General features: G+C 48.6%; 1 protein-coding gene and 2 long non-coding RNA genes across 14 annotated transcripts in view; 1 reads left to right on the forward strand and 2 right to left on the reverse strand.

Annotated features, from left to right (window-relative positions):
* LOC132661598 (uncharacterized) overlaps window positions 1-13,608 on the reverse strand; it is an 88,653-nt gene extending 75,045 nt beyond the window's left edge. For all 4 annotated transcript variants that reach the window (XR_009602306.3, XR_009602304.3, XR_009602307.3 and 1 more), the window contains exon 1: window positions 13,480-13,608. This is a non-coding gene — a long non-coding RNA (uncharacterized LOC132661598). The remainder of the gene's footprint in view (window positions 1-13,479) is intronic.
* Window positions 7,273-13,390, reverse strand: LOC132661599 (uncharacterized). Its single transcript, XR_009602308.3, has 2 exons — window positions 10,752-13,390; window positions 7,273-10,570 (listed from the first exon to the last, which is right to left on the reverse strand). It is a non-coding gene; the product is annotated as an uncharacterized LOC132661599 (long non-coding RNA).
* Window positions 13,609-13,796: 188 nt separating the features above from the next.
* Window positions 13,797-27,081, forward strand: part of WT1 (WT1 transcription factor) — a 49,172-nt gene continuing 35,887 nt past the window's right edge. For 4 of the 9 annotated variants that reach the window (XM_078433356.2, XM_078433357.2, XM_078433358.2 and 1 more), the window contains exons 1-3: window positions 13,797-14,617; window positions 20,166-20,288; window positions 20,760-20,862. In XM_078433356.2, the coding sequence (XP_078289482.1) occupies window positions 14,173-14,617; window positions 20,166-20,288; window positions 20,760-20,862 (671 nt within the window). In that variant the 5' untranslated portion in view covers window positions 13,797-14,172. Of the gene's footprint in view, window positions 14,618-18,176; window positions 18,384-20,165; window positions 20,289-20,759; window positions 20,863-21,720; window positions 21,903-27,081 lie in introns of those variants that run through there. The other 5 variants (XM_060606291.3, XM_060606292.3, XM_060606288.3 and 2 more) reach the window with 4 other exon arrangements.

Raw genomic sequence — 27,081 nt, forward strand, 5'->3', positions numbered from 1 at the left:
GAAACAGTTTCTGTGACAAAAGCAATTTAATTTTAATTGGGTCTGTGGACCTTGTCATAATTGGGCTGGACCCTAAGTATGAATCTGAGAATAAGCTAGGCCAAGGGCTTCTGCAGAAGTGGATCCCCGAAGTTTATCTACTTCACTTCCTTCCAGAATTCGGATGCTACACCACACAGAGCATTGACTGTTGTTCTGGCTGCATTACATCCTCAGTGGTTAATAGCGGGCAGTTCCAACCTCTCAGCATCTATTTCCTCATCTCAGAAATGGGGATCATAACCATTAATTAAAATGGTTGTTATGAGAAGTAGAGAGAATGTATGAGAGAGACCAGCCACTCAGTAAATGATGGCCAATAATAATAATAACTATTATTACGAAAAGAAGAGAAGGAGAAGGAGGAGGCAAGAAGGAGGAAAAGGGGAGGAAAGCCAATTCTAATTACATAAAGAAGTCACCCCACAGGGCCATCTGGGTAGCATAAGAGTGATTTTATAGCACACTTTGAGAAATTTTACTTAAATTTCTCTTAAATAAGCTCACTAATTTTCCTGATGGGATTATTCTTTGTTTCTAAGCTTCCAACATTTTATTCTGTTTTAAGTATACAATATTTTAGGTCTGACATCGAAAAGTGCATCATCTGTTTTTATCTTTCTCAGCCTCATCCACATCCTTGGTTACTGTTGCCAGGTATCCTGGGGTCACCCAAAGTACTTTTGTTCTAGAGACCTTTCAAAGTAAGCCAAGGGAGCAGTTTAGAAAACTTCACTTGTTTGTAGACAAAAATATATTAAAACAACCAAGGGAGAAATTACTCTATGGGATAATTATTTTTAATGCCTTACTGGACACGTTTGAAATGCTTTTTGAGTCCTTTGGGAGTCAAATTAGGAGAAAATCTTTGTTTTATTTTGTTTTACATCTTGGAACTTGATCTTTGATAAATGTCTTGCACGTTGTGTAACACTTCCCCCCCCCCCCCCCCCCCCCCCCGCCATGCTGTCAGGATTTCATCAGCCTTAAACAGGCAACAAAAAATACAGGGTGGAGAGGATTAACGGTTTCTTTGTGGCTTTCTGGTTATCTTCCTTTGATTATGCTACTAAATGCAGTTTGGAAAGGCTTGTGGTGCTTTGGGTTTGATGAGCCACTCGCTTCAATTCAGTTCCAAACCAGAAGAGCTCCCCCTTGGGGCATCCTTGTTGCTAAACGTCTGCAAGGCATCATTTACTAATTCAAACAAAAAAGATGGTTGTCAGTCTGTGAGATATCCCTGGATGTCAGGTCCTCCATAAGTTATAATGATGCTTTCTTAATTTTAACAATATTGTGATTAGGTAATTATTTACAGGCCCACCATAGGCCCTCTCTCTAAAACTTAATGAAGTGGCCTTTAGTCTCCCTGATTACCACAGGGGAGAACTGAAGAGAATTCTTGGACCTGGTACGAGGGAGGGTTGTAACAAGGTTATTTCTTACAGTGAAGCTTCCACACCCTGCTTCAATAGTGACCAAGTCCTACAGCACAGCCAGACAGAACAAGTTGAGAGCAAGGACTGGGTGCCTCCTGTTTGATTATTGGGACTGCGATATGTACTCCGTAAGTGTGAACAATGAATGCTGTGACAGAAGGATGGATCTTGCCTCCCATGGGCCTGACCTTAGGGAGAGCTCTGCCACTAACTAGCAGGGCAATCTGGGGCAAGTCATATAATGTTTTATCTGAAAAATGAGGGCTAGATGCTCTTTAAAGTGCCTTGCAGCTGTAACCTGCTGCAAACTGCTGTTTCTTTTTTTTTTAATCAAAAAAATTTTTATTTATTTTTGAGATAGAGACAGAGCACAAGTGGGAGAGGGGCAGAGAGAGAGGGACACACAGAATGTGAAGCAGGCTCCAGGCTCCAAGCTGTCAGCACACAGCCTGACGCGGGGCTCGAACCCACAAACCATGAGATCATGACCTGAGGCTGAAGTCAGACACTCAGCCAGGCACCCCTGCTGTTTCAACCCAGAGAAAAATTACCTTACATATCCTGTGTGAAGTGAATGTTACCTGGGAAGGTAGCATATTGAATTAGGAAAAGGAGATGATCGAGAATTTCTTAGAAAATATTTAGAACCCTCTTGCTGCTGCACCTCCCCCAAATTACTTAAAGTATGTCCAACATTTATTTAAAAGTGAAGAAGCCCAGCTATCTCAAATATACTTGTCTTTTGAAAATGGTTCTATTGATGGAATTCAGGAGGGAACTCTAGTCTCCATGGGGGTCTCCAAGCACGTGACCCATCTGAGATGACAGGTGAATTTTTCTATTTTTTATATCTGTATTTCAAACACAGAGATAGATGATCAAGGAGCAGCTTTGGCATTTTGCACTCATCTCAGATCCAGTTAAGATAGACATAACTAGAACTGTGTTCAGTGAATGCAATTGCCTTAAGGAAATAGGGCAAAATTGGCCTAACAGATGTTCGTGTTTACCTAATAATAATAATAATAATAACAACAACAACAACAACAACAACACACTGTGTTTATCTGGAGCACAACTGAATTGTTCCTGCTGATTTCAAGGTCCTAGTGCAAAATCCTGCATTCAGATCCTGTGGATTTATCACACCCACTGGAGGACATCGGCTTTCGAAAGCTCTGAATGGATTATCCTCTTCCAAGAGTGGGCTCATCCTTTCCAAAAGATAACATCTTGTTTCTCTGGCCTGAATTTCCCTAGACTTCTTTCAAAACACAATTCGTGAAAACAATGTGTGAGAACACATGACTATGGGAAGTGCTCGCGGGATTACTGCAATAAATATGTCAGGTATATAAACTAACTGATGCTATTTATTTGGTCTGTAAGAAGAAAGTATTGGGATACAATAAATTACAGTCATTTTTCAACATCTCAGATTTCTCTAGTAACACATATATGTCGGCAGACCTTAGTGGATCATGCTAATTTATTTGTAAATCATCAAAGGAAAGAATAAAACATATGTTCCCAGGCAAGTGAATGGAATGGAAAACCGAATTGGGCAACAGTAATATTTTCCTCCCCCAGAAGTAAACATGTCAACATGGTGAAGAGGGTTTTGTCCCACTTCTGGCTGAACTTTGAGCGGTGAGATGGCTAATGCCGAGGGACCCAGCTTTGCAGTCCTTTCTCACAAAGCATTCCATGATTCAAGAAAAGGGCAGTCTGCAGCATGACATGGAGAACTAGGTCAGAATAATATTTCTTAATGGTGATTCCTACAATGTTCTATTAATTACAGCAGTGGTTCAGAATTTTCTGTGCCTTGGTAGGTTGTATTTTTAAGTAGGCACTAATTTTTTTTTAATTTAACGTGATATAAAACGGAGTTCGAAGGAATCCCTACTATGTAAGTGGTGAAAAATGATGTAGGGGAGTAGAAAAAAACATGTACTTATCCATATATATACACAGCACAAGTCGGTATTCCAAAGATGATCTTTGTGAACATAAAAGTTTATGTTGCTTTTGATTTGTGTGGTTTAAAAAAAAAACACAATAACACTAGCAATGTTTAGGGATCTTGGAGCATAACATCAGAACAGAAACTCTTTGCCCTAAATTCACGTGTACTCTCTGGCTTCCTCTCTTATTGCTTCACATAGATTCTCCCTCTTTTCTGGCTAAATTAGTTAACCCACAGTTGCCTTTGTGGAAGGCATCCCTACAACATGCCTTGCCTTTTCTCACCTGCCTGTTTTTGTTCCCACCATTTATTTTTTTTTATTTTTTATTTTTTAACATTTATTTATTTTTGAGACAGAGAGAGACAGAGCACGAACGGGGGAGGGGCAGAGAGAGAGGGAGACACAGAATCGGAAACAGGCTCCAGGCTCTGAGCCATCAGCCCAGAGCCTGACGCGGTGCTCGAACTCACGGACTGCGAGATCGTGACCTGAGCGGAGGTCGGACGCTCAACCGACTGAGCCACCCAGGCGCCCCAGTTCCCACCATTTATTGAGGCTGGGGAGAGGCACCCTCCAGCTCCACTGGAGCGGGGTGGGAGAACCTAGCTCAAGGGCCCCTCCTCCATGAAGCTTCTTTTTACCCCAGCTACAAATGATGGTCTCTTCTCAAGCAGGCTTCCTCAACCTCAGCACTGCTGACATTTTGGGCACGATAATTCTTTGTGGCGGGGGGGGGGGGGGGGGGGGGGGACGGACGGACTGTTTAGAGTGTTTAGCAGCACCCCTGGCCTCTAGATGCCAGTAGCACCCGCCTTCCTACCTCCACCAAGTTGAGACAATCACAGTGTCTCCAGACTTTGCCAGATGCCCCGCCCAGGGGGAGGTAGGAAATCACCCCAGTTAAGAGCTACTACTGCCCTAGGGCTCTCCCCAAATCAGATCACAAAGAGAACAAGGGTCAGGTTCCTAGCAGTGTTTTGGTTCACATTGAAATTTATTTGATGATTAATGAACAAAAGGTGTTTTTTTTTCTTTAATTATCAGTTGGCAGTTTCTGAAAATTAATGCATTAGGTTAGTTTGAATCAGGTCAGACTCAGAAAACTATAAAAAGGAATTACATTACTGCCTCTTTCTTTTTAGAAAAAGCTTGGGTTTTTTTGTTTGTTTGATTTTTTAAAGAACTATAATTTTGTTACTGCACCATTGGATTGAAATGAGAAGCCACCAGAGAACGTCTCTGCATCTTTTGAAACGTTATTGTTGAAGTCACTAACCATTATCTGATGACCCTTAGAGAAAGGCCAGTAAGCTAAGTTTCTGTCAGAGTTTAGTACTAGAAAATTTTATCTTTTCTGAAAAAACTGGGTTTCTTCTTACTATTTCATAATGGGAGATGTGTAACTAGTTTTATTTTCCTTTTTTGACTTGGCTGTTGGGAAGCTCAGAACTAAGTTTTATGCTCAATTACAGTAATTATCTTCATCCTTTGATTTCTAATATTAATCCAACTTTTTGTTCTCCTCACTAGCCACAATTAACTCTTGTCTTTCACTTTTGTTCTGATTGCTTTCTTGAATCTTTTTTATAAAATAAAATTTTAAGCAAGTGGAGTCCTTACCAACCAGGACACTTTGGGAAGTAAAAAGAGAGCAATTAATGATTAAGCTGGACAACAGCTTAACCTGAGACTGTTTGGGGTAAGATAAAAATGTGGTGTCACTCTAGAAATAAATAATAAACATAACAGAGAACAACAGTTATTCCATTCTCAGGTTGGGGATAATTAAAGATAAACATATGCCCTAAATAGAGAATCAAAGTTATGTGTTTATCATTCATTGTGTGTCACAACTGTTGATTAGAGTTTAATATTTATTACCTCTTAGGAAATTTTGTAATTAGCCACTGTATCGGGAGAGAAAAAAATCTTGGGCTTTCTTAAATGTATTTAATTTCTACTAAAAGGGAGAGGGAGATCCTTTAGATCTGGAACAGTGATCACAATAGAAGTTTCATTTGTGTGTGATTTATGGAGACTTGGAATAAAGGCACTATTGACCAGTATCAGATTTCTAATGACTCTATCTTGTTTTTCCTAAGCAACTTCTCATAAACTTTTGTAATATCTTAAGCAGCCAGCTGATACTATGTTCAAGCCTGTTTACAGAGCTATTAATAAAAGCTATGTGGCAACTCCAGGAAGAGAGTCAAACCATTTTTTTTCTCTTCATTGGCTGAAAACAGTTTTCTGCTTATTTTGAAAAACATGAGATCACTAAAGTTCTTGATATATGCTGGATATTCTGCAAAGAAACTCAGAGAAAATAAATGGGATTCTAACTTATTACCTAAAGGACTCATAGTCAAAAAGGAAAGTCATTGCCAATGCCTTGACTGCAAAGTCTTTCCTATGTGGAGTGAGATTTCAATGTGGTACAGGTGAATTTAAAAGAAGATGGGACTTTTTTTCTGTGTGTGCTCAGAATCATGCTGTAATTCAAGTTCTTGGTGGCTGATCTGTTTTTTGAAGTAAATTAATATTCTCTGATTAAACAAACTGAAAATTTAAGAACTACCATTTATTGATTTCTGACTACATGCCAAGCACCATGCAGGCACTTGACAAGCGTTGTGTTAATCTGTTCTCAAAACAGCTCTGTGAAATGAATGTATCATTAGCTCCATTTTTACAGTTATGAACCTTAAGCCTCAGGGACAACAAAGAATAAAGAGACGATCAGAGCCATCTGATCTCTAAGCCCTGCTCTTTATACTGTTTCATACTGCCACAGTAAAAAAACTATCAGTGTGAAAATGTAAAGCTCAGCTCTGGGAGCAAGGAGAATGGCCAGAGAAAGATAACAATAATAGTAACAGCAGCATTTAGGTAGCAAGCACTCTATGCCAGGTAGTTACATATGTCTCATTTAATTCTTGCAACAGTCCTGTGAGAAAGGTACTATGCCCACTTTACAAACAGAGAAACAGGAGAGAAAGTGATATACTCTCCAGCACCCTGTAGCATTTCTTGCCCTGGTTAGTTCCCATGTTACAAGTGGTCTCGATGTTTCTGTGTGTGTGTTGCTTAGCATTTTGCAGTTTTTAAATCACTGTTTGCTTTATTTCATTCTTACGATCATCCTCATTTTACAGATAAGGATATTGAAAAAATCAAGAGCTTAAGCTATTTCCCCAAGGCCATGGCCATTGGGTTATTGGCAGAAACAGGATTTGAGCCCAGGTGTTTGTTTGTTTGTTTGTTTTTAATTTGAGAGAGAGAGGCAGAAGGAAAGAAAGAGAGAATCCTAAGCAGGTTCCACACTCAGCATGGAGCCCTACATAGGGCTCAATCCCACGACCCTGGGATCATGACCTGAGAGGAAATCAAGAGTCAGATGTTCAACCAATGGAGCCACCCAGGCACCCCAAGCCAAGGTAATTTTATACCTAGCCCAGGATTCTTTATTCTGGACCACACTGCATATCTGAAATGTGGCTGTAAGGAACAGTACAATCCTAAACTTTTCAAGCTGATGCTGACCTATATAGCCTTATGTACTGAAAGGAAAGAATCTAAGCTTGATTTTGAAGCAGAAGCCATATATTTCCTGTTTCAGGCCTGGCTGTAGGACAGAATGATTTCGGTTCACTTTAAGGTGGCAACCACTTTGCTTAAGGTCAGACTTGTTGGCAAAGGGCTTCTCTTCTGCCCTTCTCCCTGATCCAACAACAGTGCAGATTTTCTTAACTCACACCAATATTGATACTAAGTGTAGAACTTATCAACTAATTAGAAGCAAAGGAAAACAGAGGCTATATGAATACAGGTAACAGTCACCATTTATAGAGTGCTCTCCATGAACTAGGAAATTTACATGACTTTCCTCATCCAGTTCTCTCAACTTGAATAGGTGCTGTTGTTTTTATCTTGAAGAGGAGAAAATGGAGTGTTGCACAGGTAACTTTCACACTCAGCTGGTGGTGGTGATTTTAATCCAGCCCTATAGAAACTGCCACCCTCCTGATTCCGTAAATTCAGCCCCCTGATAGGCAGAGATCTGTCCAGAGCAAACATTCCAAATCCTTCAAGCCCTTCTTGCCCCTCGACAGTAAGGTAGGATGCTAACAAACACATTAAGATAGGGCAGTGCAGGTAAAAGATGGGAAGAAGCGGGAGTATATTTGTTCCCGTCCCCGTCTTACTTTTAGTCCTCTAGTCTAGAAAATCTCCTCGTTCCTTCGTAGCAGTTATCCCTATCTGAAAGTATCTGCCTTGTTTGCGTGTAATTTTTCTGTCATCCCTACTGGAATGTAACCTCTGTGTGAGCAGAGTAGAGCCTGTCCTCTTACTCCTGTCTTTCCGGTCCTTGCCACAATGCTTGGCACAACGGAAGTGTCAGTAAATAGTTTACCCCATAGTGAATGAACTGATAGCACGCAAAAGCTGAGATGTCCCTGCTGAAAAAAGGGGGACTATTCCCTTTCTCTGGTAAACTCCTTGATTAAAGAGAGAGAGAGAGAGAGAGAGAGAGGGAGAAAGCTTTGGAACAATCATTTCTAAAAGGCAAAGAAACCCTTGGTTTGCCAAGATTTACAGAGAGCTGTGATTACGAGCTTTGCAAGCCATTGCTCCTTAAACATTGTCAGATTTTTTTGTCTTGGTAAACCTCTGCTAGGAATTCTGACAACTCCCCTTCCTCACCCCTCCACCCCTCTTCTCCCAGTCCATCTCTAGTGAATACACATCCTTCTCCTGCCGACCAGCTACATATCCGGGTTCACAGACGAAGGCCCAGGTGGCTCTTCACTAATGGCTCATCCGTTATCTGTATGAAGAGTCAGTGCCTTTTCTGAGTAGATTTTTTTTTAAAGCTAAATTGACCTTTGGGGGGGGGAGCATTCTACAGATAGCAATGTTTTGCTCTCTATTCATCTCTTCTTTCCTTATTTCTTGTCTTCTCTTCGAATCTATCCTGCATACCTTTCTTCAAAAATTGTCTACTGAGTATTCCTAATGCAGACTGTGGAGATTTTTTCCTTTCTGTCTCACTTTTCGAGCCACCACAGTGCTAACAGGCTGCTCTGAAGAACATACCCTTCCTGCCCTGCCATTGCCCCCATATTCCTTACTCAACATTTGGATATTTTTACGGCATATATTCAGTTTGAAAGATAATACTGATACTTTGTTTTATATGAACATTTATACACCAGGACCCTTGTGAGGCACTGACTTCATTGGGATACTTTATGGCTTAATACATCTGAATGATTTATATCTCATTTTGTCTAAGCATTTATGCTAATAAATTTAACAGATTCCCCAGTACTGCCTGGTCCTTCATTTTCTTCAGAGGGTCAAAGCGAGAGGAAAATAAAGCAGCATGTTACTAAAGAAAGAAGGAAGAAATTGGCCTAACCGATTTAGAACACAAATAAAATTAAACACAAATAAAATCTCTGATTACAGTTTAGCTGGAGCAAGTCAAGTTCCTAGATCCAGATAGATTTCTGTAATTAAGCTGCTTCTCAAAGGCAGAATCACAAAATGACAGAATATTTAGCAAGCTAATTTACTGAGGTATATATTTCGGTCCCATATAATTAAATCCAACACTTAGGAAAAACACGGGGGGAAGAAAAGCCCTGACAACTATTAAACTGAGTGCAGCCGGGAGAGGGAAAGGGATAAGATAAAATCCAGTCTATAAAATATATTCCATTATCTTTTATAGGTTAAAAAAAACACAAAAGAATACTTGGAAAGAATCTTCTAAGCTGGGAAGATTTTAAGATTGTGTGGAGATTTTTTTTTTTTTTTACAGGTGCAGAATAAGTTGGGTTTTTTTTTTTTCTTTTCCCCATTTTTTCCCCTGTTGTTTGCAAAGTTGAATCTGGGGTCAGGAGTTCTAATTGTAACCTCAGACTAGAATTCCAGATGGTGCGCTGAGGACTGCGAGCAACTCTCAGTTCATCAATTTCATGGGCCTACGTATCTGCTCTGGCCACGGCTCGGCCTCCATCCCCACTGTGGCATTAATGCAGAACAAATTGAGACATATCCTCTATATAATTAGTTCCAGAATTTAAAAAGATTTACGGTATAATAATAGAGGCAGCGCTGCGGAATCCTTCCAATGGGGACTCTGGGAGCTTGGGGACCATCATCTCGCGGTGGCATCAGAACAGACGGGTAACTCTGGCGATTCCAAGAACTGCACGCTGGGGGAGAGGGGTTATTTTTGCAAGGCCCAGGTGGTGGTTCTCGCCGGTCCTGAACGCCAAACTGGGTCAGAGAACGGAGTCTGAACTGTAGACGAGTGGTTGTTCAAAAACATCGGGTTATTTTTTCAAAGGAGCAGAGGAAACCAGGGTGGAGGGCAAGGGGAAGGTGGACTCCGACAAAAGTCCCTCCTTGACTTTTTTTTTTTTTTTTTTTTTTTTTTTTTTTTTAAATTTAAAGAAATGAAGCTGGGGTTTCTACCGCCAGCACCGGACTGGAAACGGGCTTAAGCGCCTGACGGGAGGCCGGGGGTAAGCAGATACCGAAGAGTTGGAGTCTTCAGGGTGGAGAGGAGCAGCCGGTAGGCTGCCCGTCCTGCGCTCGGAGCTCCCGGCTCTAGCTCCTGCGCGAGGTGCTAACCCAGCGCCACTTCCTCGGGGCGGCTGGCGGTCGAGCCACTCCTCTTCGGCGTCTGCGGCCCCAGCCCTTGACAGATCGCAGTGCTTCGGTGTGTTTATTCAGTTGTCGGCGGCCGCGGGGTGACGCCCGGAGCGCAGCCTGGGAGTATGCGCTGCCCCCTGGGGCCGCGGCTGCTCCGCCGGGCCCGGCTCTTGGTCAGAGCCGAGGTCAAAGTGGGGGGTTTAGAGGTCCTCTGTACCCCCTCCCACTCAGCAGCGATTTTTTTGATCTTGCAATAATTAAGCACTTTCCAGGCCAGGATGCGTTTTACCAACGTACCAAAGCCACATGAATTGTCAGCTTTTCTCTCCCCCTCCTTTCTTTACTCCTCATTCCATTTGCTCTAGGGAGGCAGAGGGGTCGTGGGGGTAAAGCCCCGAGCTAGACGTTGAGAGACCTGGATTTCAGCTCGGCTTTGCCACTATCTTGCTACGCATCCTTAAACAAGAATAGTGACAAAATTGTAACGTTTATTGGACGCATAAACCAACACTATCCTCCTGTCTAATCCTTATGACCCCATGAGGTGGACGCTAGGATTCCACTATCCCCTTTGATCAATAAGAAAACTAAGCCTCAGAGAGGCTATGGAACTCATCCAGGGTTACACAGCTGTTACCTGGTGGACCTGAGGTTCCGTTCTCCGACCACCAGTTCCTTGCTCTTAACCACTGAGCTCCACAGCTGCCTTTCCTCCGCTGCCTGGGCCTCAGTTTACTTCTCTGTAGACGGGGAGTTGAACTTCCATCTCTGCCAAACGGTGATTCAGACCAGCTCCTCTGTGCCACAGGTCTCAGCGCTGACGTTCAGTGGGAACGTGGATGAGAGAAGTGCGCGGCCAGGTCTACGCAGCCCTCATTTCCTTGGGCCTCGAGCTCCGGAGGTGCAGGACAGCGCCTACATGCGGGGGCGGGCTACAGAGTGGACCTTCCTCCCGGCCAGACTGTCTGTCTCTCCCTCCGGCAGGCTCAGGGTGCCGAGGCCAGCGTAGCGGGCGCGGCTGCCCGGTTAACCGCCGAGCTCCCGCAGAGAACGTTACCCAACGGAGGAAGTGGGACCTCAGTTGGCTGGTTCCCCCGAGGTGGCTCAGGCGCTCCAGGGCTTCCGGGCGTGGGGATGGGCAGGGGGCATTCGAGTGAGGCCCTCTGGGGTGAGGCCCTCCGACTTCGAGCAGCTCCGGACGCACAGCACTTACTTCTTGACCCCGCGGATTGCAGGGAACTCCTCCCACTCCTTCGGACTACTGAATCGGGGTGAGGAGGCACCCCAGGATTGAAGCGGGGATCGCACTACTGTTCCTCTCTCCCTCTAGGATTCTCAGACAACAAATGGCGGTGGAGTGAGGAGTCCTAAATTTTCTCGGCCCCCCCCTTTCCCCTCCACCCCACCCCACCGGTGAACTTCTTCTGTAAAACATAAAGGCAGGGAATTAAGCACTTCTGCCCTATCTGGCATTCAAAACCACAAAATCTCCCGTTCAAACCACCTCCCCCCAAATACCCACCAAAAAACTTTGCAATGTTGGGTGAAAGAGAAACAACCTGGATCTTTTCGTTTGCAAATGAAAATCCCTGACTTTTCATAAAGGGCTTTCCTTCCCTCGTGGCGCCTGAGTGAGTTTTAATTGAGAAAAATTCCTTCGAAGTAGAAATAAAAGTGGGAAGTGTGAGACAGGGGTCTGGGGCATTCTAAGGGCAAAATGGCCTGAGAAGTTTCGTCTCGCGTGGCCTTTCTGCACCAAAAGGACCAAACGTCCTTGCCCTCTGCCTAGCCCTCAGCCCGGCTGCAGGTTTAGACATGGCACTTGTGGGAGCCTGGTGGACAATCCACAGAGTGTAGGGGGAGGAAGAGATGGTCTCCAGAGCCTTTTCATTTCTTTAAAAATATATAAAGCTTCTGAGTGGAAACAAGCACAGTCAAGCACCAAAGTAGCCGCAGAGAGGGGTGCAGGACCTCGTAGGTGGCCTGGGGAACAACCCGGTAGCGCCTGTGCCCGACCTTTGCCCTCACCGTCTCCTGTGCCTCTAGGACTAGCGACCCCAAGAGGAGGGAATTTTGTTTGGCGTGTGGGCCCTGAGCGTGCTAACGGAACTCCCACTTCCTTCGTTTGACTCAGTGCAGATTAAAAGCAAAGAGCAAGAAATGGAGAGTAAGTCAAAGCTTTTTAAAACGTTCTGTTTCTTTGTAAAACTGCGGCTACCTTGGTTGTCGCTTCGCTAGAGCTGCGGGCCCCATCCGCGGCCAGCCTGGAATAAGAGGCCTGGCGGCAACCGGCCGCTGCCCGCCCGCGCTCCAGGCGGTTCCAGGTTGCGCCGTCGCCGCTACCCCCTGCCTCTCCCGGGCTTTTCCACGTGCCCCGAAACGCACTCCAACCCGGGTTCCCAGCGCTTCTCCTTGAGTAGGGTCTGCATCCCCTAAAATCCTGACTGTTCTGGAAGAACCAAAAAAAAAAAAAACAAAAACAAAACAAAACAAAACAAAAAACAAAAAACAAAACCAAACCCCAAACACCTGCCCTGAGGCGCGGGGCTCCCAAAGAGTGACTAGTTGGAGGGAGGAGTCTGTTGCGGCGATGCCGGGATCTCAGAGCTCCAAACTACGCGAACGCTGCCACCGACTGTGGGCCACTGTGTGCTTTCCTTCGTGGTCCTCCTAGCCGGTTTGCGCCTTCTTATCAGTTACTGCTTATCCAGAATGGTACTCATGACCGTGAGCAGAGGCCGAGCTAGGTGGGATTAACTCTAGGCTCCAACCTCTCCCCGCGTGCTTGTCTTCGAATCCTTCCCACCCCTCACCCTCCAAAACGGGCTCTGAGATTATCCAGTCAGAATATGTGCAGGCTCTGGGTGTTTCCCTAAGGGTATTCTTCCTTCCCAGACTAGTCGCTGTTCACTGGAAAGGAAGATTAAGTGCCGCTGGCCCCGATTTTTAGGCAGGCAGCAACTGCCCTCCTCTGGGCGCAAATGTCACCAAGTTAACCAACTACCAAACGATCGAAACATGCCGTTTATCACAGCTGATGCACCCCGCCCCCCAAGTCACCCACGTTCACCTTGAGTCTGGCCTCTGGAACCCACAAGGTGTCACCCCCACCCCAGTGAACCTGAGATTACGGCCACCACTCCTGCCCGGAGGCTCTAGAAACGAAGCAAGAGCCGGGCTTGCGGGCGCAGAATGAAGGAATTCGTCTCTCTGAAGCCCGGGAAAGTATTCCGTGCTTTCCTGAAGTTCCCGCCGTCTGGGAGCTCACCTGCCCCTCCCTTGAGCCCGCCCTCTCACATTAACAACCCCCATCCCGCCCCCCCCCCCCATCACAAATGGATGTAGTGGGGACATTCACTGCTCACCTGGAGAGGCTCTCCCAGAGGCGCCCACACTTGAGAAGGCCGAGAAGGGGAGGTGGGGGGAGGGCTGTGTCCCACAGGCCAGCTGGGAGCGCGTGGCGGGTAGGAGAGGAGGGTGTTTCCTAGAGGTAGGCTCCCTCAGGCCCGCCCCCGCCCCCGCCGCGAGGGCGCCCCCGCCGAGCCGCGCGCGCCGCCCGGCCAGGCTTGGGCTGCGGTGTGAATGGAACTGCCGAGGCTCCTGGCTCCTCCTCCTCCCCCGCCGCCGGCCCCTCTTATTTGAGCTTTGGGAAGCTGGGGGCAGCCAGGCAGCTGGGGTAAGGAGTTCAAGGCAGCGCCCACACCCGGGGGCTCTCCGCAACCCGACCGCCAGTCCGCTCCCCCTTTCCCGCCCTCCCTCCCACTCATTCAGTCACCCACCCACCCAGAGCCGGGACGGCAGCCCAGGAGCCGGGGCCCCGCTGCCTCCTTGCCGCGATCCTGGACTTCCTTCTGCCGCAGGAACCGGCTTCCACGTGTGCCCCGGAGCCGGCGTCTTCTCACTCGCTCCGCTCCGGGCCAGGGTGCTTTCCGCAGCCCGAACAGCCGGGGCTCCGGGGCCCGGGTGGCATCTGGGGCAAGTTAGGAGCGGCCGAGTCCAGTGCCCAGCATCTGCAAGGCCGAAGGAGCGGCGGGGCGTCCGGGGCTGAGCCGCAGCAAATGGGCTCTGACGTGCGGGACCTGAATGCACTGCTGCCAGCGGTACCCTCGCTGGGTGGCGGGGGTGGCTGCGCCCTGCCCGTGAGCGGCGCCGCGCAGTGGGCGCCAGTGCTGGATTTTGCACCCCCGGGCGCCTCGGCTTACGGTTCCTTGGGCGGACCCGCGCCGCCGCCGGCGCCGCCGCCACCCCCGCCGCCGCCGCCGCCTCACTCCTTCATCAAACAAGAGCCGAGCTGGGGCGGCGCGGAGCCGCATGAGGAGCAGTGCTTGAGCGCCTTCACCGTGCATTTCTCCGGCCAGTTCACCGGCACAGCTGGAGCCTGTCGCTACGGACCCTTCGGTCCTCCTCCGCCCAGCCAGGCGTCCTCCAGCCAGGCCAGGATGTTCCCCAATGCGCCCTACCTGCCCAGCTGCCTCGAGAGCCAGCCGGCTATTCGCAACCAGGGTAAGCAGGCCGGGGAGCGCCCCCTATACGCGGGGTGGTGGCGCCGGGGCTACAGCCCCGCGCTGGCACTCCCCTGTCCTACCCCTTCCCTGACCCCAGCGCTTACCCGGCTGCCTCCCCAAGGACTGTGTGGATAGCGGAAGCAGCAGCTAAGGGAGAGGAGGCCCGGGAGAGGGAGAGGGAGTACGTGCCGGCATAGGCCCCCGACATCCTCCTGAACCAGGAGCCGGACTGGTTCTCGAGAGCCCGGAGGTCATCTGGAGCGCCTTGCACCCCGGGAGATTCCGGGACTTAGAGTCTCTGTGGGAGTGGGAAGGGGGAACGGGTGTGGTGTCTGGCGCTGTCTCAGGAAGGTGTTTTGTGATTCAAGGCACCACCAAACTGTTAGGAGGCACTGGACCTTTTTAGCTTTTAAATTGAGGGACCAGCACCGGGTGTGCAGCCGGTGTTCCTACCCTGAGCCAAAATGTCAGGAGCCGCTCCAGCCCCTAATACGGTGATGGCACACATTAGACGTGTGATAAGTATCACGGAGCAAAGAACGAGGCAAGGAACCCGCTAGCAAGTAAACAGTGGCTTTCCTGGAACCGTGTCCCTATGGTAGTATAAGAAGCGGATGTCTCCTGGCGTCCAGCTCAGGCGGCGTCCATGAGGGCTCCAGGGCTGGAAGAGAACTCTGTTTATCCTCTTCCAAGCTGTGTGGGACCGGGTCCTCCCTACCGTAGGGCCCAAGCACAGGCCCTCCTTTCAGCGCGCCTTGCCTCCTTCTTGTCGTTAAACTCGGGGCTCAGATGAGAAAAGATTTTTGCAAAGCATGGGAGTTAGAACAAGAACAATTTACTTGCCCACTTCAGTCGGTGTACACACAGGGACACAGCCAATAGTTTTCTCATCCTCTCTGGCGCCCGCACACCTATTCCCCTCAGGAACTAGCGTGGAACAAATCGTGCCGAGCCCCTGTAGTTTGTTTTACAAATTTATCCTAATTGGACTTCTGTGCTGTGTGAGAAACTATATCAGTTTGAGTTGATTCACTATTTTAGGAAACGCCTTGCGAACTCAATGGCGGAGGGTTTTGCTGGAACAAAATTTCGCGCTAGCTTAAGGACTGGGATGCTTCTGGAATGCGTGGGATGGGAGAAGTAGAGTGTGGACCGTTTGCAAGAGGTGCCAGGGCTTCCAAGGCACTGAAGGGCTCTATGCTTCCCGAAGATTCCTGCAACTTCTAAAGGAGTATCTTCAGGCGGTTCCTAACTTAACCCAGCCTGGAGCACCTGGCTCGCCAGAAGCCCTGGTGAAATCGAAACCGTCCTCCCCTCTTCGTTCAGGGAATCTGGGATCTGTGTTTTGAGGAGCAACCGCAGGCAGGCTCACGGGGGCCCCTCCACTCAAGGTCTTTCTAAATGAAGTTCTTGATTCGCCCCAAGGGATGTTGGAACAAGTCGGTGTCGATTCAGAGGCTTGTGTTCTCTGATCATGTCACCTCTAATTAGCAGGTTGTTACCTTTTGCAAATCTCCAGGTCTCAGTTTCCCCATCTGTAAGAGGAAAGCTGAAATGGGCAACTTGGGAGCTGGGCCTCACCTGAAGTTCTGTGCCACTGGAGCAGAAATCCAACTTTCCTCTGACTTGGGGTTCTAAATTCAGAAGGCAGGAGACCACCTAAAATTGACTGGACCAGAAACCCACAAGACTGGCAGGCAAGGGGTGTGATGTGAGTCTGTGTGTGGATGTGTGCTCTTTGCAGAGTCTGAGAAGCCATTTGGTCTATTTATGGGGCTCAAAATACTACCATGCTGTTATCATTTATTTGAGTTCATCTAGATTCCGTGATGACTTTTGGAACCAGGGCTCTCTCACTTTGTTTGGGCCCCTTCTATAGGCAGGTCTGGTGCCTGGGATCCCATCAGGTTAGCATAGGGTTGGGGGGCGGTGAGACTGTGGACTTCTTAGCCAGCAGGCACTACATTTAAGGGAAATGTCTGAATTCCTGTCTAGTAGGTAGGCCCAGCCGCTGATGAGATAAAAGTCTTGGGAGTTGGGACCAGAATTGGCAGGTGGAGTTCTCTTCTCGATTCTGGGAAAACCCAGTGGAGAGCCAGCCCCAGATATGTACCACAACCTGTAAGGAGGTTCCTGTCTGTGAACTTAGGTTTTTCTTGCATTGAAAATGTAAAACGGGTCATGCTTGCCTGGCTGTTGGGACTTACTGGGCAGCTGGGAGCTGGGGTGGGAATGTCAGAAGCTGCTCAGCCCTGGCCTTGGGAACCCTGAGATTCTAGATTTATCCTCTTGATTTCTGGTGTTCCTGTGGCTCCCCCCAGGAATGCAGGGCCTGGCGGTGTGTGTGTGTGTGTGTTGGGAGAATCAGGGGCATCAGCTCCTTCCCTAAAGTATGGGAATGGCCATCAGCAGACCCAGGCCAAACTCCAGCAGAGAGGAGTCAAGACTCTGAATCCCCGTTCCTAGGCAAGGCAGCCTTGCCGTGGCCCACACGAGAGGACAATTGGCACCCTCTCCTGCCCCCCCTCCAAGGGATCATACCATCACCTCCCCATTTTTTTTTATAATTTCTTAAATAGTATATAGGTGGTTTCCTAATATCATAAACATTAACTCAGCAAACATTTGTTGAGCCTCTACTCTGTGCAAGGCACTGGGAAGTATTAAGACAGAGTGCATCTTTTAAATATCTCACAGCCTGACGGAGAAGTTGCTTATTTCTGGATGACAAAATCTAGGCTCTAAGAGATTATGTGTGCAAGAGGTCCCTCTGTGGCAGAGCTGGGACTCGAACCCAGACCATATTAGGTTACTTCTACCTCCTTTTCCAGGGATCTTGGCCCCTCTGTTGAGATGGATTTCCTTTGCTGTGTTGGATGGGCACTGAACCAATAGTGGTCTGGACGTGAGGGCTCATGGTTTGTAAGGGCAGTCAGTAGTGGAGTGAGGACTTGGGTAGTCTCAGACTTAATGCGCAGGGGGCATCACCAAGCCACCCTAGGGTCAATGAAGAGATCAGCTCTATAGAAGGGCCAAGGGCACTTCTCTTTGAGTCACTTGAGTATTTCGTTGGGGGACAGATTTTCCCCTATTCTGCCACAGCTATGGAGTCATCATTTCCAGCCTTCTGACCCCCTTCCTAACTGAGCCTGATGTCCATTCTACCCCTCAGCTCTCAGGAGGCCCGGCGGCCAGGCTGTTCCCGGGTTCCTCCAATGCCTCGAGCGGGGAAAAGACGCGCAGAGCGTGTCTCTCCTCTCCTTGCGGTCAAGGTTGCACTCCATTCCCAGCACGGACTAACCGTGGGAAAAGCGCTACCTTGGCCGATTAGAGCCTCTCCCTCTCGGGCCTGTACAAGGAGCCTTTGAATACGCTGCCCTTTTTCGCCAACAACTGTCCCTCCCTAGGTCCCCGCCCCCATGCTCTCAACGCCTAGACCAGCACGAGGCCCCAGGACAGCGCGATCTAATCAGTCCCGCGTCCGATAAGTTTCTAATTAAAAGAGCCCTCCCTCCCCTCCGCTGACGCTTTTGCCTCGGCCCCTCCCGAGGGGGTCTTGAGGGAGGGGGTTGGAGGCTGGCCTTTGTCCCCGGGTCTTCCTGTCCTGTAAAGTGGGGGGCCTTGGGAACCTCGCTGGACGCAGAGCCGACGCGGCGGGTGCAGGAGCTGCATCCTGCAATCCCACAGTTGGCGGAGCCCGCCTTAAAGAACAGCACCGTGCCCTGGGCCACAGCTTCTATTCATCAGTTCAGAAATGGAGAAGGGTTTGTCTAGGGACAATTTCTTTGCGGCTTATGTTTCTCCTGTTTAAAAAATTTTCTTTCAAAATTCGACCTTTTCTCTGCAAAATGTGGCACTGAGAGCCAAATTTCGTTCGTAAGCTGACAGGCCTCAATGGGGCTGTGCCTTTGCTCCCAAAAGGAAGCCCAAGGTTCTCACCCAGCCCTGACAGCTAATGGGGCGGGGGGTTATCTTTGCCTACTTAGCAGGCGATAGATTGAGGACTCTGGGGTCATGCAAATTATAAAAGCTTCTTAAGTTGTCAACTTGTGGCACCAAGCAGTGTGCGAGACTTGGCCGGCCTAGTACAATCTGGTAATTGGGACCTGTACCCACCCTCTTCCCCACTCCACTCCAACACATAACACTGCCCGGTGTGGGTAGGAGAGGCTGGGTTTTTGTTTTTCTTTGGGGGGTTATGTTTCAAAGATTGGGGTAATGGTCTCCTTCCACTTTCCATTCTAAGTCTTCACAGACACTTGTCACAGAGCCTCTGTCACGCCTGGGGCAAGAGTAGGGGGTGAGGGGCCTTTTCACCCACCCACTCCCCCGAAATTGAATGGAGTTTGGAGATCCAGTGCAGGGGCTGGGTGGGGGTGGGCCGGCACTGTGGCCCTGCATGAAGGCTGTGTGAGCTTCAGGGCAGATCTCATTCACCTCCGGTCCTGGACCCTCAGTCCTGAGACTCTTGGGGACTGCGTGTATAGAAGGGAGGGAATCCCACCAGTCAGTCTGGTCAGGGTTCCAGGACTGATCTTTATCTTAGCTGGAGGATGCTTTTTCCCCAGAGATGGCAACAGTTTCCCAAAAGCTGGTGAGGAATAGATTTAAAGCAGTTTAATAACAATTACAGAAAGAGATTACATTTTTCAATCAAGACACTAATCAAGACTTTTTTTTTTTTTTTTTTTTTTTTAAACCCAGCCTTTGGGGAGTTGGGAAAGAACACAGTTGCCCTTAGTTTTTCCGCAGGGAAACTGTAGCAGGGGACCCGGGCACTGCCATGAAGGGAAACGGAGGTACAGTCCGGCACACTCTAAAACAAGCGCCCTTCCCCGCCTGGAGCGCAAGGAACGTGGCCCCCACAGTGGTAGAATTAGAGACGCAGTGGGTGCGAGTTGGATCCGAGAGGGTAAGGAGGAGGGCATAGGACAGAGGCCGGCGGGGCCATCTGGAAGGGCCTCACCAGCTTTCCTGAGGGCCGTGGGTGTCGTGGTGTAGGGTCGCGCAGCTTCAGATAACATTACTCGGTAATTACTCTTCCCATTTAAAGCCCATGCCGTTTAACTGGCTCCGAGTAATTAATGAAAGTTGGTGCGCGGTCCCCTGATTTACGGCTCCGAGTCAGCTCGGGGTCAGCCGAACAGATTCATTTCGCTCGCCCGCGCTGCCCCGGAGCAAGAGCCGCGGTGTTTGTTTTTGAAGAAGAACTTTCTCTGGCCAGCGGTTGGCGGTTTTCATACTTCACTTGCCCGAGGTTGGCTCAGAAGCAGAAGGCAAGGTGGAAGAAGACAAGGGCGTAAATGAATTGGAAAAGGCGGGGAGGTCAGGGTTTTTCTTGAGAAAAGGCGGGGAGCCGCTCCGAGGTCACACATTTGGGCTTGGACCAGGCTCCCCGCCGAAAGTTCTGGAGACCGGTGGGGTGGCATCACCCTATGCTGGGGTTTCGAGTACGGGGGCCAGGCGCTTCTCTACCCTGGTTCTGCTTCAGAATCACCGACCCAGTCTCACCCCTGACGCTGTGCTTCTCTCCGCCGCGCTCGCAGGATACAGCACAGTCACCTTCGACGGGACGCCCAGCTACGGTCACACGCCCTCGCACCACGCGGCGCAGTTCCCTAACCACTCTTTCAAGCACGAGGACCCCATGGGCCAGCAGGGCTCTCTGGGTAAGCAGGCGGGAATGAGGTGGGGTCCTTCTCTCTTTCTTCCATGCCACTCCCGTCCCCATAATTTCCAAACCACAGCAAATCGGGAAAGGGAGAAGAGGACATCTAAAGGGATTTTTAGAAATAATCAGCCCAATCTCACTCAATTTAAAAGAAAAGATTGAGTTTTGCCCCGCCCCCCCCAAGTATGTTAGGGACAGCTCCACTCAAACAAGCCTACGAATATGTCTACGTGTACTACGAAGTGGCTAATAAAGGACTGTGCAGTGAGAAGCTGATTAGCTCCTTACGATCTGCACGCCCTCTCTCGGCACGCGCCGGCATCCAGACCCCTTGCCCCCAGTTTAGCCGAGGAGACTAGCTGGGGATGCTCTCTGTCCCAGCCCCTGCCCTCGACCTCGCCCCGCGCGTCCCCACTCCCACCCCGAGCCCTTGGGGCGCGCTCACTCCGCTCTCCTCGGCTCTCCGCAGGCGAGCAGCAGTACTCTGTGCCGCCCCCCGTCTATGGCTGCCACACCCCCACCGACAGCTGCACTGGCAGCCAGGCCCTTCTGCTGAGGACGCCCTACAGCAGGTAGGAAGGCGTTCGCCACGGTGTCTGGGGCGCGCGAGCCGGCGGGAGCGGGAACGTCCGACACGGGCAGCCCCGACCGCGGGCATGCAGGGTCCTGGAGGCAAAGGACACCTTTAGCTACTTAAAGCAAATTAAAGCAGATCTCCAGGCTCTGATTTGAAAGAAGTAGGTTTCCTCGTCTCCTGGTGTTCTTGTTTTTTTTTTTTTTTTAAATATAAATGAGGGCGATTACTGTTTGAGCTGAAGAAGAGTGGGGCTTCAAGAAGTTATTTTTTAAAGGGCTCCTTATTTTTTAAAGTCCTTTTTAAAGGACTTGAACTCCCTCGCGACCAAAGATTAAACATGGACTCGACTCGCACTCCGGTCTTCTCCCGTCTCAGCCCCCTCCTCGCCCACTAGCCACACGGGCCGGCCTTCTCTGGGAGTAATTCGAGGGCGCGTACACTCTAACCGCAGCCTTCTCCCTACCCCTGTGCCCCAGAGTGTCCCGCTGCGGCGGCGCTCGGTGGGCGTGGTTCCCAGCTCCAGGCTCCGGGCAGGGACCGGACCCGGACTGTGTGCCGGGCTGCGGTCGGGTCGCAGCAGCGTCCTCCGGGGACACGGCTCCAGCCCGCGCCCGCCCTCCTTCCTGTTCCTGGGAGGCAGAAGACCAGCTTTTTTTTCCTTCCAAGCTTTTTTCCCGTCCCTTGTGCGTTCTCCCGGCTCTCCCTCCACCCTCCACCTTCTCTCCCCCAAATTTATTCTTCAACTTTGGGTGAACTTGGCCGGCATCCCGCTTCTCCGATAGCGTTGCCTAGTAACTGGTGCACACACCGGCGCGCGCGGGGCTGGAAGGTGGAGCGGGGGGGGGGGGGAGGGAAGTGGCCGCTCTCGGCCTTCGAGGCGGGGGATTGGGCGCGCATTACCTCATATTCCGCCCCTCCCCCTCCCCCCACCCCGGTGCTACGGGGATCCTGATACCGACTGCCCCCAAATGCATCTCCATCCTCCCCCCTCTGCTCGAGGACCCGGGGCTGACGTCAAGGGAAGGAGGTAGTGAGGTAATGAAGGAAGGAAAAGCGCCTGCCCTGGGAGATTGGGTGGGGGGAATGGCCGCGCCTGGGGGACTTCTAATCCCACAGGTGGAGGAGGGGAAGGAATCTTCGCTCCCGAGCGGGCGGCGCATCCCAAAGGCCGGGTGTGCTTATGAACTTGAGCCTGGAACTGGTCTGATTCCCCTATCCGGTGGAAGTACAGGGTCGAGCTCCTTCTATTATGTATGCTTGAGACCCACGGACTTCGGAAACCTTTCCGTTTGATGGGAAAATCCGGCATACCTAATCGGATCTTGGATTCGAGATCACTCTTTTTTCCTTTCCTTTCCTTTCCTTTCCTTTCCTTTCCTTTCCTTTCCTTCCCCTTCCCCTTCCCCTTCCCCTCCCCTTCTTTCGTCTTTCTTTCTTTGAGTGAGAGGGAGCAAAGAAATGCACAAAGATTGTACAGAGAGAGGTAGAATGACCACACCTTGTCGTCTTCCTTTTCATTCTCACTAGCTAGAATCTAGTTCTATTCTTTGGCACGGCGGGCCCAGTGTTCAGCCCCAAGCTCTCTGTTTCTGTGCTTCCCCTTGGTGGGTCAGTCACTGGAACGGGTGTAGAACTCACAACCATTCTCTGTTGTGGACACCCCTACTCCCACCCCAGCAATATTGTGGTGGCAGGGTCATTGTCGTCTTTGAGGAGCTGCTCCTGCCGGTTGCCAGGGTGGCATTGCTGTTATTCTGGTAGCCATTGGGGGCGAAGTTGGAATGGTTCCCCATGGAATGACTTTAGCCCACTCCTCCCTCCGTGGTTCCTGGTTGGTGTCTTATCCCAGGCAGAGAGAAAGACCTTGATGCTGCTGGAGTGAGTGTCGTTTAGATGCACTGGGATACCTCCATGGGGCTTGGGGACTGGGAGATGTTGGAAGGGGACCATCAGAGGGGCTGAGCAACCTAGAAAGTGAAGAAGGTGGGGATGAAGTGATCACAGCCACTGGTTTCATAATTCTCTGCCCCTGTGGTGGATTCTGACTTAGTGCTGAAATTGTGGTTGTCTTGGATGTAGGAAAAGTCACTTGGGTTGCATTTTATAGGTGAAACTCTCACATTTTCTAATCCAGCTTTTGATCGGCCACTGTATAAAGCAATTTTGTTAGGTTCATCTTTTGGAAATCTTTGCTTATCCCTTTCTTCTTTTACGTAATTGGATCTTTTTTTCTTTTCTTTTCTTTTCTTTCTTTTTTTTTTTTTTTTTCCATTTATCCATTTTTGAGAGACAGAGCACAAGCAGGGTAGGGGCAGAGAGAGAGACCAGACTGTCATCACAGAGCCCGATGCGGGGCTTGAACTCATGAACCATGACATCATGACCTGAGCCCAAGTCTGACACTCAACACACTGAGCCACCCAGGCGCCTTGGATCCTTTTTTGGTTTTCATTTTTATATTTATGTCACAAATATACCATTTTCTTCTGTTAGAGAAAATTTCTTTTTTTTTTTTAATGTTTACTTATTTTTGAGAGAGAGAGAGAGTGAGAGAGAGAGAGCAGGGGAGGGGTGGAAAGAGAGGGAGACACAAAATCCGAAGCAGGCTTCAGGCTCTGAGCTGTCAGCACAGAGCCCGACATGGGGCTCAAATTCATGAACCATGAGATCATAACCTGAGCCCGAGTCGGAGGCTTTACCGACTGAGCCACCCAGGTGCCCCATGTTAGAGAAGATTTCTAAGCAATAAATCTCCTAAAAAAGGATTTGTGACCCCTGTAGGAAAAAAGTCTGCTCCCTTGAATTTTGTACTGTCTTTGAAATTCCATTCACCCTACATCCATAACATTTTCAATCACTTTTCAAAGATCAGATACAGTAATAATGATAGAACAGACAGGTATAGGATATTTTAAAACTGGTCATATGCAATTACTCCATTACGTCATTTCCTTTTTTCTTATTCCTAAAAAAAAGTTTGAGAGGGTACCTAAATGCTTTTGTGAATGCAGTGTTTGAAAAAGCATAGGAAACAAGACTAAATTTTAATCACTTAGTGGCTTAACTTTTGGGTTTTAGATATTTAGTGGTGCCTCTATTGGCCCCTGGCTCCATTCCCTTCCATCTAAAATTGGGACCTCCTGGGAAAGGCTTGCTTGTATTTTGTTAGCCTCCTTGCACTTGACCCCCTGGGGCAGCCTGCCCAGCCTCTTCCCCACTGCTTTCCAAAGCTTCTGTCTTTCCAGTCTTTAATGTAGTCTCCCTTCCCAGAATAAAGGTAATGGTACACACACTAATATTAAATAAGCAGTGCACAATATGTATTTGCTTTGAGGAAATTCTCAAAATTCTCTCCTTGTTATACAAGTCTTTTTCCTCTCTCAGGGAACAGATCTGGGGAGTTATGTGTGAACATTTGTGTGTAGATGTGAACAGTAGTGAATAGAAAATGCTCACAGTTAACTTACGGGAGGTGATAGGAGATGGTTTTTCCCATCCTCTCTGCCCCCATATGAAGGTGGGTAGAGTTCTGTCCAAAGGTTACAGATTTTGGCTTCTCTGTAGGGGCCGTGATCACAGCTGGGTGAACCATGCATGAGTCCTTTTAACATAATGACGAGGATTTATTGCATGCTGACTGTGTGTTGCTCGGCACTGTGCTAAGTGCATCACTCAGTATACTCATTTAACTTCTGATGACTTTGTGAGGTAGGTACTCTAATCTTTATCCTACTGAAGAGGAAATAGATTCAGAGACGCAAAGTAACTTACTTTGGTCACATAGCGAGTCAGAATCAAGACCAGGACTTGATCCTCAGTCTCTCTGACTTCAAAACCCATCTGTGCTCTGAATCACTGAGGGATTCCAGACCACCAGCATCCTCCACCTGGAATACTCCCCTTATACAATCTGTGCCAACACTGTTGCTGATAAGTGTGAAGAGCAAATGCTTATATAGACTTACTTCATCCAGACACCATTCTAAACACTGTATCAGGATTGACTTCTTTAATCCAGATGATGACTTTTTGAGCCAGGTAATAGGTTATCGTCCCCATTTTATAGAGGAGGTCCTGGGAGGTGAATTTGCCCAGTATGACACAGTAAGGTCCCTGATTTCAGGTAGTGAGGTTTCAGAATCCATCCTCTTACCCAGTGCACCCTGCTATCTCTCTTGATGAATAAGTGCCATTTTCTTTCCAAAGGTGGCATCTGTCCGGGGCCTCAGTAGAGAAAGGTCTTTATTTCCCAGTAATGAAAGAAATCCCATTATCCGTTAGTTCTACCCATAATTTTCAATAGAAAGCCCTTAATGGATTCGGGGCAGTTTTCTCCCTGGTGAGTGTTGTCAGAAACAGACTTTCTCCTGAAGCCCTCATTCAACAAAGTCTGTCTTTCATACTTCAGACACCTCTAGCTTAGCCTTTACTGCTGGGGTGAACTGCTGGGGGTGAAGTTCAGTCAAGGCACCTAAAGACCTTTCTCCCCATCCCTCCAGACCTAGGAGGAATGACTGCTTGTAGGGCCACTGTGATTGTGCTTGCTCACAGGCAATGTTCCAGGAGTGGTTGGACCCCATGCTCTCCTGAGGGGAGACAGTAGTAAAATTCACACTCACTAAGCACAAAAACTTTCCCTGATTTCTGCCTAAAACAGGAAGCTAGCTGGGCCTTCTCTGCTCACGTCCTTTGAATCTTCTTCCATAAGGCCTTCTGCCTCCTCTGCTGGCTGACCTCAGTTGAGCCCCGATCTCTGACTATGCCCAGTTCATGGGTTGATTTTCACAGCTACTTGTGAAAAGGAGTTCTGTGCTCTGTGTTTGAAAAATCCTCCTCTCCACACTATTTTTTAAAAGATATTCTAGTCCTTTCCCTTTCTTCTTGCTCTTTTATTAGGTTTGCATATCCTTATTTTTTTTCCTGAAAGTTTATTTATTTATTTTGACAGAGACAGAGAGAATGAGTGGGGGAGAGACAGAGAGAGAGGGGGACAGAAGATCCAAAGCGAGTTCTTTGCTGACAGCAGAGAGCCCCATGCGGGGCTTGAACACTGGAACTGCAAGATCATGACCTGAGCCGAAGTCCAAGTGGGAAGCTCAACTGACTGAGCCACCCAGGCGCTCCTGCATATCCTTCTTTAGCAAATCTGCTACCAATTTAAATGAGGATATTTCCTTTTGCCCCTTACTAGGTAAAACTGCTCCCAATTTGGGAAGCAATAATTACTGATTCAGATATTTTTAATTGAATGTTGACAATTCAGGGGCGCCTGGGTGGCTCAGTCAGGTAAAGTGTCTGACTCCGGCTGGGGTCATGACCTCACAGTTCGTTGAGTTCGAGCCCCACATGGGGCTCTGTGCTGACACCTGAGAGCCTGGAACCTGCTCTGGATTCTCTCTCTCTCTCTCTCTCTCTCTCTCTCTCTCTCTCTGCCCCTCCCCCGCTCACACTCTCTCTGTCTTTCAAAACTGATAAACAAAATTTTTAAAAAGTAAAAAAAAATTTAAATGCTTGAATGTTGATTCATGAGCGACGAAATTGAGAGTGGAGGCTTTTACCAGCAGATTGTTTTTCATGTGAGAGAGACTTCCATAGCAGGCATAGAGTTTCTGGGGAAGGCAGGTCTTTGGGAAGTGCACTATATACTAGTTAGGTGGGCTTTCAACATAGACATGCGCCAGAGGACAGCTCATGCCCAAGGAAATAATATTATATTCAATAACACTTCTTTTCACTTGCGAACATATGTACATTTACATGGTGTACAAGTTTCACTTAAGACAATACTGATATTTGTTTCCCACATAGGTAGTCACGAAGACAGAAAGGTGAAATGGTTTCCAGGGGTGGGCAGTATCAAAACCAAAGACTTGAAACGGACTTGTCTCCAGGGAGGGGGAAAAATCTAGTTTCAAATATTCCTGCAACTCTTGTGCTGACCAAGTGTTTATTAATAGAAATTGAATCCCCAGTGGGTTTTTCTTTGGTGAACTGGTGAGCTGGAGAGAAATAACAATACCAAGAGATTGACTGTAAAATAATTATTCACCAGGGCCTGCTGGGCAGAAATTTCTCAACAGGCAGCCTCTATGGCGCCTTGGGGGGAAGAACGCAGGAAAAGGGCAGTGTGGAAGTCTGGCTGCAGCCTCTTTTCCTGAGCCGTGGTTATCAGGTAGAGAGGTGAACCCACAGGGGCCTCTCTGTTGGTGCGGGA

Source organism: Panthera onca, chromosome D1 (genome assembly GCF_046562875.1).
Source record: "Panthera onca isolate mPanOnc1 chromosome D1, mPanOnc1 haplotype 2, whole genome shotgun sequence".
Taxonomy (NCBI): Eukaryota; Metazoa; Chordata; class Mammalia; order Carnivora; family Felidae; genus Panthera; species Panthera onca.